At 42.2% G+C, this 14584-nt stretch overlaps 2 protein-coding genes across 4 annotated transcripts in view; one reads left to right on the forward strand and one right to left on the reverse strand.

Moving 5' to 3' along the window:
• SCOC (short coiled-coil protein) overlaps positions 1-6874 on the forward strand; it is a 93902-nt gene extending 87028 nt beyond the window's left edge. For both annotated transcript variants that reach the window (XM_077279223.1, XM_077279225.1), the window contains exon 4: positions 4816-6874. In XM_077279223.1, coding sequence (XP_077135338.1) covers positions 4816-4958 — 143 coding nt within the window. In that variant the 3' untranslated portion in view covers positions 4959-6874. The remainder of the gene's footprint in view (positions 1-4815) is intronic.
• Positions 6875-9957: 3083 nt separating this feature from the next.
• The window catches only part of CLGN (calmegin), a 165673-nt gene continuing 161046 nt past the window's right edge, over positions 9958-14584 (reverse strand). For both annotated transcript variants that reach the window (XM_077279222.1, XM_077279216.1), the window contains exon 15: positions 9958-10980. In XM_077279222.1, coding sequence (XP_077135337.1) covers positions 10900-10980 — 81 coding nt within the window. In that variant the 3' untranslated portion in view covers positions 9958-10899. The remainder of the gene's footprint in view (positions 10981-14584) is intronic.

A 14584-nucleotide genomic window follows, 5' to 3' on the forward strand; every position in this document is an offset into this window, starting at 1 on the left:
CTAATGTTAGAAGCGTAATACAAGAAGGGATATGAGATGGTTTACTGTATGTAAACCATGTCTCATATCATGTCGGATTTGGGAAGGAGATGGCAAAAGCCGGCAATTGAATTACCGGCTTCTCTGCTATCTAGCGCTATATGAAATAAATATATATATATATATATATATATATATATATATATATATATATATATATATATATATATATATACACATATATACACACTCACCGGCCACTTTATTAGGTACACCTGTCCAACTTCTTGTTAACACTTAATTTCTAATCAGCCAATCACATGGCGGCAACTCAGTGCATTTAGGCATGTAGACATGGTCAAGACAATCTCCTGCAGTTCAAACCGAGCATCAGTATGGGGAAGAAAGGTGATTTGAGTGCCTTTGAACGTGGCATGGTTGTTGGTGCCAGAAGGGCTGGTCTGAGTATTTCAGAAACTGCTGATCTACTGGGATTTTCAAGCACAACCATCTCTAGGGTTTACAGAGAATGGTCCGAAAAAGAAAAAAAATCCAGTGAGCGGCAGTTCTGTGGGCGGAAATGCCTTGTTGATGCCAGAGGTCAGAGGAGAATGGGCAGACTGGTTCGAGCTGATAGAAAGGCAACAGTGACTCAAATCGCCACCCGTTACAACCATGGTAGGCCTAAGAGCATCTCTGAACGCACAGTACGTCGAACTTTGAGGCAGATGGGCTACAGCAGCAGAAGACCACACCGGGTACCACTCCTTTCAGCTAAGAACAGGAAACTGAGGCTACAATTTGTACAAGCTCATCGAAATTGGACAGTAGAAGATTGGAAAAACGTTGCTTGGTCTGATGAGTCTCGATTTCTGCTGCGACATTCGGATGGTAGGGTCAGAATTTGGCGTAAACAACATGAAAGCATGGATCCATCCTGCCTTGTATGGAGCATCTTTGGGATGTGCAGCCGACAAATCTGCGGCAACTGTGTGATGCCATCATGTCAATATGGACCAAAATCTCTGAGGAATGCTTCCAGCACCTTGTTGAATCTATGCCACGAAGAATTGAGGCAGTTCTGAAGGCAAAAGGGGGTCCAACCCGTTACTAGCATGGTGTACCTAATAAAGTGGCCGGTGAGTGTATATGTATATGTATGTATATATATATATATATATATATATATATATATATATATATATATAATGGAACAGCCCAAATCCTTCACTTATCTTCGGGTGCAGAGCCCAGACAACCCGTCCCTTGGTTGCTTTCAGTCCATATATTTCACAAAAGCAGGCAGCACTCCATGTTCTTTAAGACAATATGCAGGTGAAAAAGGACTTATTACGGTCTAGTGTGACTCCGGCCTTAGGCAATCCCTTCATGTGTTGCAGCTGTCTTAACAGCCACGAATCATAAAGCCAAGATACTCGGATAACATACGATCATGTTCATATAACACATTATTCGAGCACGTTCGCTCATCACTAGTGCTGTTCACATTTCTGTGATTTTTTTTTTTTTTTTTTTTTTTTTTTTTGTGGAATAATGTGGGCCAGGCAAAGCCACAGAAACATGTCCAATGTTGATTTGAGTGTCGGATCAAACTCTGCAGTGAAAGTCTATAGGTCCATGAAAAAAAATTGGACAGCTCCTGAATGCCATCTGCGTGCTGTCCATTTTTCACTAACTGATAGGAGAAGGTGGAAAAACTTTTTTTTATTTTTCTCGTACATCAAAAAAAAATTCCGTCTGAATGAGGCCTTACCTAGCCATATTGGATGCATTTGCACAAACTAAATTTTTTCCTCTAAGACTATATTGACTACAGGTTTTTGTGACGAGTTTCCGGATTTATTTCTGCTCATATGCACGGTTCTCTGCAAGCCACATCCAAATTTACTGGACAATTACAGAAATTTGTGCACTAAGTCCACTGTGTGTCAATTTTCCCTAAAGCATATAATTGATGCTTCTACTTAAAGGATCTTTTTTACCTATGCATGTATTTTGTGCTAAAAATACTTTTTTTGCAGTTGGGTTTCATTTACAGTTTTGCACCAATTTAAAGGCTTTGTTTACCTGCTCATTGCTGGCTATAGAATGAGACAAAGCTAGTCTGTATGTGACCTAATTCTGCCCCCTATTTTATATACTGAATATAATACGTTTTGAAGAAAAAAAATCACATTCAGCAGGCAGGTGCCGGCGCTGCAGCATGATCGCATCTACAATGTCCATAGAATTATTTTATTTGGTGATATACATGTATTCAGAAAATAATTATCTCACAAAATGGTGCAGGTGCTGCTGGCGCCATTTTGCTAGAGTAAAAAAAATGCCTCCACCAAGATGGCACCAGTGGTACCTGCGCAGTAGCATCTATCAGCATTTCGATAGATGCTACTGCGCAGGCGCCATTTTGCTAGAGAAAAAAACAAAAATGTCTACAGTGCAGGTGCCGCCGGCGCTATCGGATCACCAATAGATGCTACTGCTCAGGCGCCGCTTTGAGAGAGAATTTAAATTTTTTTTTTTTTTTTTTTCAGAACCAACTCACTGGATCTTTGGTTAACTCATTCTGCCACCAGCAGTAGTTAAACATAGAAGCTATAGAAGGCAAACAGTGCAAAGTTTTTAATGAAATCTGGTTTTTGCTTAATATGTGTTAAACAAAAAGTAAAAATTGTTCTTGTATTTGTCCATATCCTTTAAATTTGTCTAACCAGTATATAGATTCTCTTTAATGGAGTTTTCCCAAGAACAGAGTTAATTTTAATCAATAGATCTTGGAATAATAATTTCCACAATTGTATGTGTTAAAAATAATGTTCCTGAGCTGAGATAATCTTATAAATGTGCCCTGCTGTGTACTGTGTAATGGCTGTCTGACCACACAGGGACATGGTCTGATCATATCACAGCTCCTGGGCAGGGAGGAAGCAAAAGAGAGTACACAGACATTACAGCAGGGGATCACAACTGATTCTTTCTGTGAGGTAAAACATTGATTAAAAACAGGGAAATGTTTTGCCTCACAGGAAGAATCAGCTGTGATCCCATTCTGTAATATCTGTATACTCTTTTGTGTCCTCTCCTGCCCAGGAGCTGTGATACGTTCAGACCATGTTCCTGTACGGTCAGACACAGCCATTACACAGTATACAGCATGGGAACATTTATAAGAGGAACTTTTTTTTTAACACATCCAATTGTGAAGCTTGAAGTATTTTTATGCCAAGCTCTATTAATTAAAATGTACTTTTTTTTTTTTTTTAATTCGTTTATTAATTTCAGAATAAATCGAATAATACACACATTTGCATTCGTGTCCATCATTAACAGTGAGAGCATGAAGTACGAATAATTACATTAATTCAACACATCAGAAATATTGCAAGGATAACAAATGGTGTATGTCAATCACTAATGCCTTATAAAACACCTATTATATAACATTAACTACATTAACTACTGATAGTTCGCCGCCAAAAAAAAGAAAAAAGGAAATTCCGGATAAATTTCACCCTTGATGTAATGCCCCCGAAACCAACTAGCTTCTTGTACAAGTATTAAATTAAATTATTATAGATTATATAGTATGATAGGAGGAGTTCCATCTACCCCAGATTTTCTCAAATTTGCCTGGACATCCTCTGTTCTGGTACAGTGTTCTTTCATACGGGATAATTGAGTTCACCAAGTCAACCCAAGCTCTAAGAGATGGGCAAGAACCACCCATCCACCGTAACGCCAACACCTTCCGTGCCATGAAGAGTGCCTCGCGTAAAAAGATTCCAGTATAATGGTCCCAGGTTTCCGCATCCCACACCCCAAATAGGCAGGTCAGTGGCTCAAGTGGGACAGGGATCGACCGTAAAGATGTTAATAGTGTCGTCACCTCTTTCCAATAATGAAGAACAACAGGACACCTCCAAATCATGTGAATGAAATCTGCATCACTTGAGTGACACCTTAAACAATCTGATGAGTGGAGGCGACCCATTTTAAAAAGACGAGTTGCAGTCAGATAGGACTGGTATATAATATATAACTGGGTCATCCTATTATTAATTGATGGGGAGACTTTAGAATTAAGGCTACGTTCACATTTGCGTTGTGTGTTGCGTCGGCGACGCAACGCACAACGCATGCAAAACGCATTGTTTTGTGACGCATGCGTCCTTTTTTTGCTTGTTTTTGGACGCACAAAAAATGCAACTTGCTGCGTCCTCTGCGCCCTGACGCGTGCGCCGCAGTGACGCATGCGTCACAAAACGCAAGTGCAAGGCATGTCCATGCGCCCCCATGTTAAATATGGGGGCACATGACGCATGCGTCGCCGCAGCGGCGCCCGACGCTGCGTCGCGCAACGCTAATGTGAACGTAGCCTAAAATGTACTTTGTTTGTGGGAAAACCTCTTAATTCTAAAAAGTAGCTGCCTGTCTGCTAGGTGGAGGAGTTTACGAGCTTAATCAAAGCACCCAATACAATAATCAGCTGTTTGCAGCAGGTCCACCTTCCCTGGGAGAAGCTTTTAGATGGCCATTCATTAGTGGCCACGTGGATCTGATGGCTACAGCGTGTTGTGAGTCACTTATTGCTGTGGGGCTCTGCTCTGGCTAATAGAGGATGTCCCGAGTTATCTTAATGACACAGACTTAAAAATATAATAAATATTAATTTTTATGTATGGAATGGAATGTACAGACACCGTATTGTTTGGATCTGACCGATAATTGCTGTATGTAAATGGATTTAACTGTTACATTGCCTGATATAATTGGTCATCATTAGTCCGTATCTCCATCTATTTTGTATCCGAACAGATCTCTCCGCTCGGGTTGATGCTGTAAAAGAGGAAAATCTGAAGCTGAAGTCAGAAAACCAGGTTCTTGGACAGTACATTGAGAACCTCATGTCCGCGTCCAGTGTTTTCCAGACAACAGACACCAAGAGCAAGCGGAAGTAATGCCTGATTGTGCTGTGTTGTCCTTGTGTCCACTGGTTTTGTTTGTACCTGAATAGTGAATATGGGTCCAGTTAACAGAGCACATGCTTTCCCTCGGCTAGTACTAAACCTGTTGTACAAATGGTGACTGCACGGACAACACTACATTAATACAATTGTAAAAAGCGTCATTCTGTAATAATACAATGTAAAGGACTGCAGCACACACAGGAATAATGTCTTAGGACAGCTAATTTATTTTTCCATGTCAGTAATTACCCTTGTTAAATACAGCAGAAAGTGTTATACCAATACTCCAGTATGAAAGTCGCGCTATGTATGGCGACTGCATCAGTAAGGAAACGGTCACAGCAGAGTAGGGCTATACAATATTTTGCATGATCTCCTGTATGTTTAGTCTGGATTAAATTATGTACAAGGCAGGGACGCAACAACTGGTCAGGGCTTGCAGAATACATCTTGTGTCATTGTCTTGGACATCCTGTCTTGTTGGTCTAAAAAATGAAGATGAAGAGACCTGCACATCCTTGCATCGTTATCACTGCCTTCTGGATTCCCCACTCATAACTGCTGATTGTGTGGGTTGTCCGGCTTAGACAAGTTATCACCTATCCACAAGATATGTAATAACTTGTGGATCGATGGAGTCTGACCGCTGAGAATCATGTTAATCATCAGAACCGAGAACTTTTATCTGGGTCTGCTGAACACTGCACTTGGCTTTTTTTCATCAGTCTCACAGAAAATGAATGGTCTGGCGGATGGGCATCCCAATGTGCTGCATCATCTTGTAACTGCTGTACAAATTCTCTGATCTTCCGATCAGTGCGGATCCCAGAGGTGGGATACCCTCCAATCAGCAAGTTATTATCTGTGCTGTGGATAGGTGATAACGTGTCTCTAAGTGCTGCACAATGCGTTATATGCTACAGGTGATGAATTGGTGATAACTGGATGCTCCGACTTGCCTTGTATGAAAGGCTACACGCAGTTTCCTAGCTATGAATACTTGGAATATGAAAAGTTTGACTCCCTCCTCGGTTCGATGTTGCCTTTGCAGCATGTTTTATATATTCATGCTTTTGTTTCTTCGTGTAACATTTTATTGTTTGAAAAAGACCATCCCTGAGTTTTATCGGCTAAGTGGAAAGCACTGTTACTGCTATGAAGACTCTTGGCACTTGGGCAAGTGACAATAAGTAAAGTGGCTTATTTTTTATTACTGCCATATTGCATCATTTACTATAATACCAATTATGATAAAGCTGCACAGAAATAAACATGAAGCATGATCTTCAGTCAGTTCACTGTTGGTGATAAGATACTGTCATGGCCTGATAGAAACAGTCAGCAGGCGAGTGCAGGTTGGTCTGTAAGCTGGTTAATGGCTTCATGGTCAGCAATACCTTTACTGATGAGATTAGCCGGTCCATTCATAGTGTGTGTGTCATATGTGAATAATGCCTTGTATGGTCCAGAATAGTATTCTCCCCAGGATCTTCTTAGCTCCCCTTATTTATTAATTTTTGTTTTGTTTGGCTGAGTGAATGTTTACTAGGTCACAAGTACGCTGTTACTCTTGTCTAATCAAGCCTTCTGGACTAGAAACACAGATCCACTAAAGCAGGTACTTGTATGTTAGACAGATCCATCCTCGCCTCATTACATGTAATGGACTGCAGTGCATAATATGGCCGTGTATGTACCCTACACCTAGTAACAAATTGAATGCTCCTTGATGCCCAGGACTGGGTTCCTGCAGTGCCAATCACCGCTTAGCATTGTTTTCTGTAATGTGTATAGTGTCTCAGTGAGATCTAACACTATGAATCTTTACGTTTACATCCTTAGCCATTCTAATTTATTCTGGAATAAAAATATGTTTCTGAAATAAAGTATTTCGTTATTTTATGCCATTTCTTGGTAACGTCATCTTCCTTTTTGTGGAGAAGCTTGTATAAAAACTAGTTTAAAGTCATCCAACAATGGATGGAGAATCTTTTTCAGAGAGTCGACTTCCAAGAAGTATCTCCTGTATGGATCTTTTTCCTTCTTTCAGAGAAAAAGTTAGGAGGGTGTTCATTCTGCATGCACTTCTTAACAACACAAAAAAAGCTTTGGATAAAAACATTAGTTTCGTTCTTGCATCATAGCTGCACAGTGACCTCCAAATATATCGGTCCTAGAGATGGACTGCAGTCCATAGGCCAGGTCAGTAGTTCTGTGGCCACTAGGCAGGAGGCCTGCAAATCTCCTTACCCCCCGACATTCCTGACTCGGCTAATCATATGAAGAGCTGGGAATGCTGGAAGGTAAGGAGATTCACAGGTCTCCCACCCACTAGTCACAGATTCCGTTCCAACAGCCAGGTCAGTAGTCCTACGAATTATTTCTTGCATCTCGATTCTGCACTCTAAAAGGGAACCTGTCAGCAGGATTGTGCACAGTCACCTACAGACAGTGTGAGGTTGGCGCAGTAATGCTAATTAAAATGATACCTTGGGAGATGAAATTCGTCTTGTGGTTGTTAATCTTTATTTTCAGCTAATGAGGTTCTCGTGCTCCGGGGCGGCCTGTGGTGGGGTCTTCATGTGGTGCTCTGCTTAGGTATTCATACTAATGGCTTATGAAAGGTCACAGAAAAAATCTTTCTCAAAATGGCACAGGCTGTGTCTGTGCAGTAGCATCTATTGGCAATCCGATAGATGCTACTGTGCCACCGGCCCTATTTTGATAGCGAAAAAAAAAAAATAGTCTCTACCACATAAAGATCCCCCCCCCCCTCCACCGGCCCGCCCCGCAGCATGAGCATACCATTAACTGAAAATAAAGATTAAATCACAACCACAAGACAGATTTCATCAACTAAGGTATCATTTTAATCATTATAACCTGACTATGTATGTAGGCTATGGAGTGCCTGCCAGGGCTATGGGGTATTCGGAACGGGTCCGACGGTTCTTAAAGGGATGTGTCACAGCAGCAGTGACCCAGTCTGTGGCCCTGGGCGTCCTATGAAATTAAAGGGGAAATAAAGTTTATAGGGAATTAGTTTGTGACGCAACCCGTGGTGTTTGGCAACGAGTGGCCGACTCTGCATAAGGGGGCCGCTGGGGCTCATGGTGATGCAGCAGAGTTGGTACAGCTCTCCACAGGTAGAGCTAGGCCACAGGGCAGTTATGGTGTTAAAGGTGATAAAGGGACACAGCAGGGTGCAGTTTCCACACTTTACTCACACTTCGGATGTTATTCCCCAGCTGGGGTGCTGTGTCCTCCAGGTCAGTGGCCCAGCCAGCTCTCAGGTAGATTGGGGTGCACTCCACCAGAACCCCGTTGTTATGTTCCTTCCCTGGCCGTCTCTCTGCGCTGGCTCTGTCGTGCCCTGCGCCTTCACACACAGTGTCCCAAGCCAGCAGCCTCGGAACTTGTTGGGCGACGTCCTCTTGGGTCCCTTGACCCTAAGTGGCTGCCTTTTCAGCTAGTGTGTGTGTGGTTGCGACTGTGGCACATACAGATACCATAGCCTCCAGCTGGCTAGCTGAGCCTTGTAGTTTTCCACTAGGCTGGGGGCCGGTTCCCCCACTGCAACCTGTTCCTTCCACTCAACACGGTCGGCGTGGATAAGGGCCCCACGGGTGGATTTTTCACTACCCGTGCACCTAGGACCCCTTCTTCCTCTTCTGTCTGTCAGGAGCTTCTCTCTATCTTCCTTGTTTTCTCTTTCTGTCTTCTAGTGCTGGGATGAGCTCCTCACTGCTCAAGTCCCCAGCTACAACTGTCTCTCACGTCTTCTCTGCTCCATTCCTCCTCACAGACTCACTAACTTTCTAGACCTTTCCTGACTCCTCCTGTTTCCATGGCAACCCCTCTACCTAGCTCCTCCCGGGCCCTGAGAGGTCTGGTGTTGGGTGTAAGTGTATGGGTTCTGGATCATGCCCCCTCCTTACCTGAGAGCAGAGCACCACACCTCTGACCGAGGTGCAGTACCTCTGTGGCGACTGGGCCTCAGGGACGCCACAGTTACGAAGCACAATCCTGCTGATAGGTTCCGTCCATACCACTGTAGTTCACGTGTTAATTACAGCACTAGTATTACTGCAAGATCACTCTTCCACTGTGAGACTTCATTAGTTTCCACATTTCCTAACTGCTTATTTACAAATTCAGTGTCTACCTTTTTAGGCATTTGTACAGTAACCAATATGTCTGTATCTTTTAGTGGAAAAAGGCTCTAGACCGTGTTTGTACACTCTGTCATCATGTTGACACCCAATATAAAGTGTAGGCAATGACAAAAAAAGACTTTAAGGGAATCTGTCAGTACGATCCAAACCCCAAACACTTTATATGGTCATGTTGGTCTCTGAAAGATAATCTCATCCGCACCTTTCCTGATGCAATCTTTTCAACTGAAAAATTGCTGTTTTAATTCATATACAAATGAGGCTGGCAGGGGTATTCCCATCTCCAAGATCTTATCCCAAAATGTAGTAGGTGTAATCGTAGCAAAGACCTCCAATTAGAAATGTAGTGTAGTTCTTCTGATTTTCTATGTCACTTACACCATGTGCAGAGTAATGCATTAGCTTAACCATATCCATGGTTACGACCAGTTATAAAGTGACAGGTAGTTGTTAGTGGTCGTAACCATGGATATATCTAAGCTACTGCAATGCCCTGCACAAATTTGCACAGGTCCATTCTGCATTTACTATCATGACCACTTGAAAGTGTAGTAATACAAAGCAGCCTTTCAATAAATGTCTATATAATACTTAGAAGGGGCGTCCGTCATATTCATAGTTGCTATTCTTCCCTTATGTCGTTCTTATGCCAAGACTGCTGCAAGCTAGGCACCAATTCCCTACATAAATGTTGCTATGAGCAAAATTTACTAATTGTGTCATGTAATTATTATGACGGTGCAATGCATCAAGAGAGGTGATTAAGAATTAACGATTACACGATAAAGCTAACTAAATCGGAAAATAACCCATCAAATATATGAAATATTTATTTGAAGTAACAATGGAAATTTGTTATTTTATTAAACTTTGACAACTTTTGTTCAACACTCAGCTATAAAAGTTTAGGGATAAAATGTACATCAGGTTCATTAGATATAAAGTAGAATATCTTTAGCATCAACATGTAAAACTACACTGTACCAATCTGACAGCTATAGCAGGCTCCCTATTAACCAATTGTTAGGAAGCAGAATTGCAAAAAATACTCAGGTAATAATTCAGCTTAACAAATGTCTAAAGGGTAAAATGATTTTAACCCCAAATATATTTCTGGGGCAGCAGAAACTGTATTTGATGTTGGACCCAAAACTATGCATATATATTCTATTATTTTGATGATCCAGCTGTGCTTTATAGTTATCAACGTCAACAGCCTGTTATTGTAACTTCTTTAACATCCTGAGAAATGTTTCATCCGGAAAAGATTGCTATAATGAGCTCTTCAATCAATTGCTAACTGAAGTGTTTCTGTTGCCATAAATTGGCTCTAGATGTGGAGCAACTTAACGAGCTTGGCATCACCCCATGGGCTCTTATGTTACTAAAGTCCAGTGTGGAGCAAAATCTGTGCGACAGATCTAATGAGATGCGAGTGTAACAAAAAAGAGAAATTAAGGGACACATGGAGCTGCTGGTGACCCCTAGTTGCCATTGTCTACATCTGTTTTGGAATTAATAAGATATGAGTATAAGGAATTGAGATATGCTCAGCCTAATAATGTAAAACCTGGATGCATCCAACATCTCAAAGAAAATCAACGCTTAAATAAAAAATTAAAATGAATGGGAAATGTTTAGATTTGACAAAGTCTTGCTCCAAGAGTTTAAATATGATTCCATATCAATCAGCAGGCTGATACAAACTGGTTGGCAAGCCAGCTCTCTAGAACAGTCCCATAAATGTGCTGGAATTGTTAATCTTTCCGTACTCGTCTTTTACGGAGGGACTTCTTCAAGTTATCGCCACCATCTGCGCCTTCGTCTGCCTCTTTCATCTGTTGAGAAACAATAGAAGTTTTTCAGCTTGGTAACGTGGTGGCCTCAGTCAAATACTTTTCACCTGCTTAAGTATTTGGTCAGTATTTTACCACAGTATTTGGGAGCCAAAATCAGGAGTGGAGCAACCAGAGGAAAAGTATAATAGAAACAGGTCACCACTTCTGTATTTATCACCCACTCCTGGTTTTGGCTTACAAATACTGAGGTAAAAATACTGAACGTGTGAACATGGCCTTACAATCCAGAGACGGTCAGCCTCTGCTCCATGCAGGTAAGGACTGGGACTGAAATTCAGCCCTGGCATTTAAAATCACACAGGCGTACAGTCATGGCCAAAAGTATTCACACCCCTGCAATTCTGTCAGATAATGCTCAGTTTCTTCCTGAAAATGATTGCAAACACAAATTCTTTGGTATTATTATCTTCATTTAATTTGTCTTGAATGAAAAAAACACAAAAAGAATTGTCCTAAAGCCAAATTGGATATAATTCCACATCAAACATAAAAAGTGGGTGGACAAAAGTATTGGCACTGTTCGAAAAATCATGTGATGCTTCTATAGTTTGTGTAATTAACACCACCTGTAACTTACCTGTGGCACCTAACAGGTGTTGGCAATAACTTAGGCTACGTTCACACTAGCGTTGTGCGCCGCTGCGTCGGCGACGCAACGCACAACGCACGCAAAAACGCGGCAAAACGCATGCAAAAACGCTGCGTTTTGCGACGCATGCGTCGGTTTTTGCCGAAAATCGGACGCAAGAAAAATGCAACTTGTTGCGTTTTCTTGGTCCGACGCTTGCGGCAAAAAAGACGCATGTGTGGCACAACGCAACAAAAAAAAACGCATGCGTCCCCCATGTTAAGTATAGGGGGCGCATGACGCATGCGTCGCCGCTGCGTCGCCGACGCAAATCCGACGCACATTAGCTTAACGCTAATGTGAACGTAGCCTAAATCACACTTGCAGCCAGTTGACATGGATTAAAGTTGACTCAACCTCTGTCCTGTGTCCTTGTGTGTACCACATTGAGCATGGAGAAAAGAAAGAAGACCAAAGAACTGTCTGAGGACTTGAGAAACCAAATTGTGAGGAAGCATGAGCAATCTCAAGGCTACAAGTCCATCTCCAAAGACATGAATGTTCCTGTGTCTACCGTGCGCAGTGTCATCAAGAAGTTTAAAGCCCATGGCACTGTGGCTAACCTCCCTAGATGTGGACGGAAAAGAAAAATTGACAAGAGATTTCAACACAAGATTGTGCGGATGTTGGATAAAGAACCTCAACTAACATCCAAACAAGTTCAAGCTGCCCTGCAGTCCGAGGGTACAACAGTGTCAACCCTTACTATCCGTCAGCGTCTGAATGAAAAGGGACTGTATGGTAGGAAACCCAGGAAGACCCCACTTCTTACCCCGAGACATAAAAAAGCCAGGCTGGAGTTTGCCAAAACTTACCTGAAAAAGCCTAAAACCTTTTGGAAGAATGTTCTCTGGTCAGATGAGACAAAAGTAGAGCATTTTGGGCAAAGGCATCAACATAGAGTTTACAGGAGAAAAAAAGAGGCATTCAAAGAAAAGAACACGGTCCCTACAGTCAAACATGGCGGAGGTTCCCTGATGTTTTGGGGTTTCTTTGCTGCCTCTGGCACTGGACTGCTTGACCGTGTGTGTGCATGGCATTATGAAGTCTGAAAACAACCAACAAATTTTGCAGCATAATGCAGGGCCCAGTGTGAGAAAGCTGGGTCTCCCTCAGAGGTCATGGGTCTTCCAGCAGGACAATGACTCAAAACACACTTCAAAAAGCACTAGAAAATGGTTTGAGAGAAAGCACTGGAGACTTCTAAGGTGGCCAGCAATGAGTCCAGACCTGAATCCCATAGAACACCTGTGGAGAGATCTAAAAATGGCAGTTTGGAGAAGGCACCCTTCAAATATCAGGGACCTGGAGCAGTTTGCCAAAGAAGAATGGGCTAAAATTCCAGCAGAGCATTGTAAGAAACTCATTGATGGTTACCGGAAGCGGTTGGTCGCAGTTATTTTGGCTAAAGGTTGTGCAACCAAGTATTAGGCTGAGGGTGCCAATACTTTTGTCTAGTCCATTTTTGGAGTTTTGTGTGAAATGATCAATGTTTTGCTTTTTGCTTCTTTCTCTTTTGTCTTTTTTCATTTAAGACAAATTAAATGAAGATAATAATACCAAAGAATTTGTGTTTGCAATCATTTTCAGGAAGAAACTGAGTATTATCTGACAGAATTGCAGGGGTGTGAATACTTTTGGCCATGACTGTGTGCTGTCCCCATCCCCAAGCGCCCTGGATGGAGGAAAGCAAGATTTACTACAAGACCAATATTTCTAATGATACCCGTGGCCTGCTGGGGTAAGTGACGGAGTCACTGACTTTGTGCTCTGTCAAAACTTTTAACAGTATGGGTGTCTTGAGAACACTGATTCTGGTAACAACATAGCAGACAAAGCGGCCCACGACCATACAGGCCCTTCTGGCATTTGCCAGATGGTCAGTCCAGCCCTGGCTCCATGTACGTGTGTCCTATACATTGCACACACTATTGCAGCAGAACTTAATTCAGTTCTCTATCCCCTTTTTCCCTCTCTCCTCTCATGTTAGGGCCAATAACTTTTACTATGAAAATTTGGAAAACCTGCACGAAAAAATTTCCATTAATATCGGAACAATTTCCCATGATTTCATTTTTATTTAACCCTAAATTGCCTGAGAGCTTAAAGAGTAGTCTGGTTAAGCTATGGTATTACTTTTTAACACAGTACAATCTCGTTTTAACATAGCCTTGAATTATCATTATCTAAAATTAGACACTATATGACATGTTTTGTCTGTATGGAAAATCAATATAAGCTACTTATGTTTTGCTACCATTCTGTACCCTCCCTTCTGCATAAATTAACAGCCCCATCATACAGTAAAGCCGGTATGTCCAGTACATGTGGTGACAGTTTTCACACGTACCGGAGACCCTGACACACGTAGACCCATTCAAATGAATGGGTCTGTGCACATGTCAGTGTATTTCCACAAACCGTGTGTCTGTGTGCCCCACACGTAGACATGTCCGTTTTTTACAGTAGGCACGGGCGGCAAGACGTCCTGCACACGTGCACAAATTGATGTCTTCCGTGTGACATGCATCGGCATCGGGGAAGAAGCGCTACAGTAAGCGCTGTTCCCCGGTGGCAGGTGCTGAAAATGTCATCATTCTCACCTACTCTGCCGGCGATCGGCGCGAGCAGAGGAGAATGATGAGAGTTATATTAAAGTCAGAATGATGACAGAAGGTGGGGGATTTTGGGACTCTTTCTCCCATCATCCGACACCAGTGACAGTAGGAGCGGATGATCGGGTCTTTCTCACCCGCCACCTGTGATACAACTAAATAAATGAATGAAAAACCCAGTGTAGGTTCCCCTTATTTTCTTGAACCAACCAGGCAAAACTCACAGCTGGGGGCTTCAACCGTCAGCTGTTAACTTCAGCAAGGTTGGTTATCAAGAATATAGGGGTCCCCACGCTGTTTTTTAATTATTTAAATAAATAATTTAAAAAAACGGCATGGT

This window comes from Ranitomeya variabilis, chromosome 1 (genome assembly GCF_051348905.1).
Source record: "Ranitomeya variabilis isolate aRanVar5 chromosome 1, aRanVar5.hap1, whole genome shotgun sequence".
Classification (NCBI taxonomy): domain Eukaryota; kingdom Metazoa; phylum Chordata; class Amphibia; order Anura; family Dendrobatidae; genus Ranitomeya; species Ranitomeya variabilis.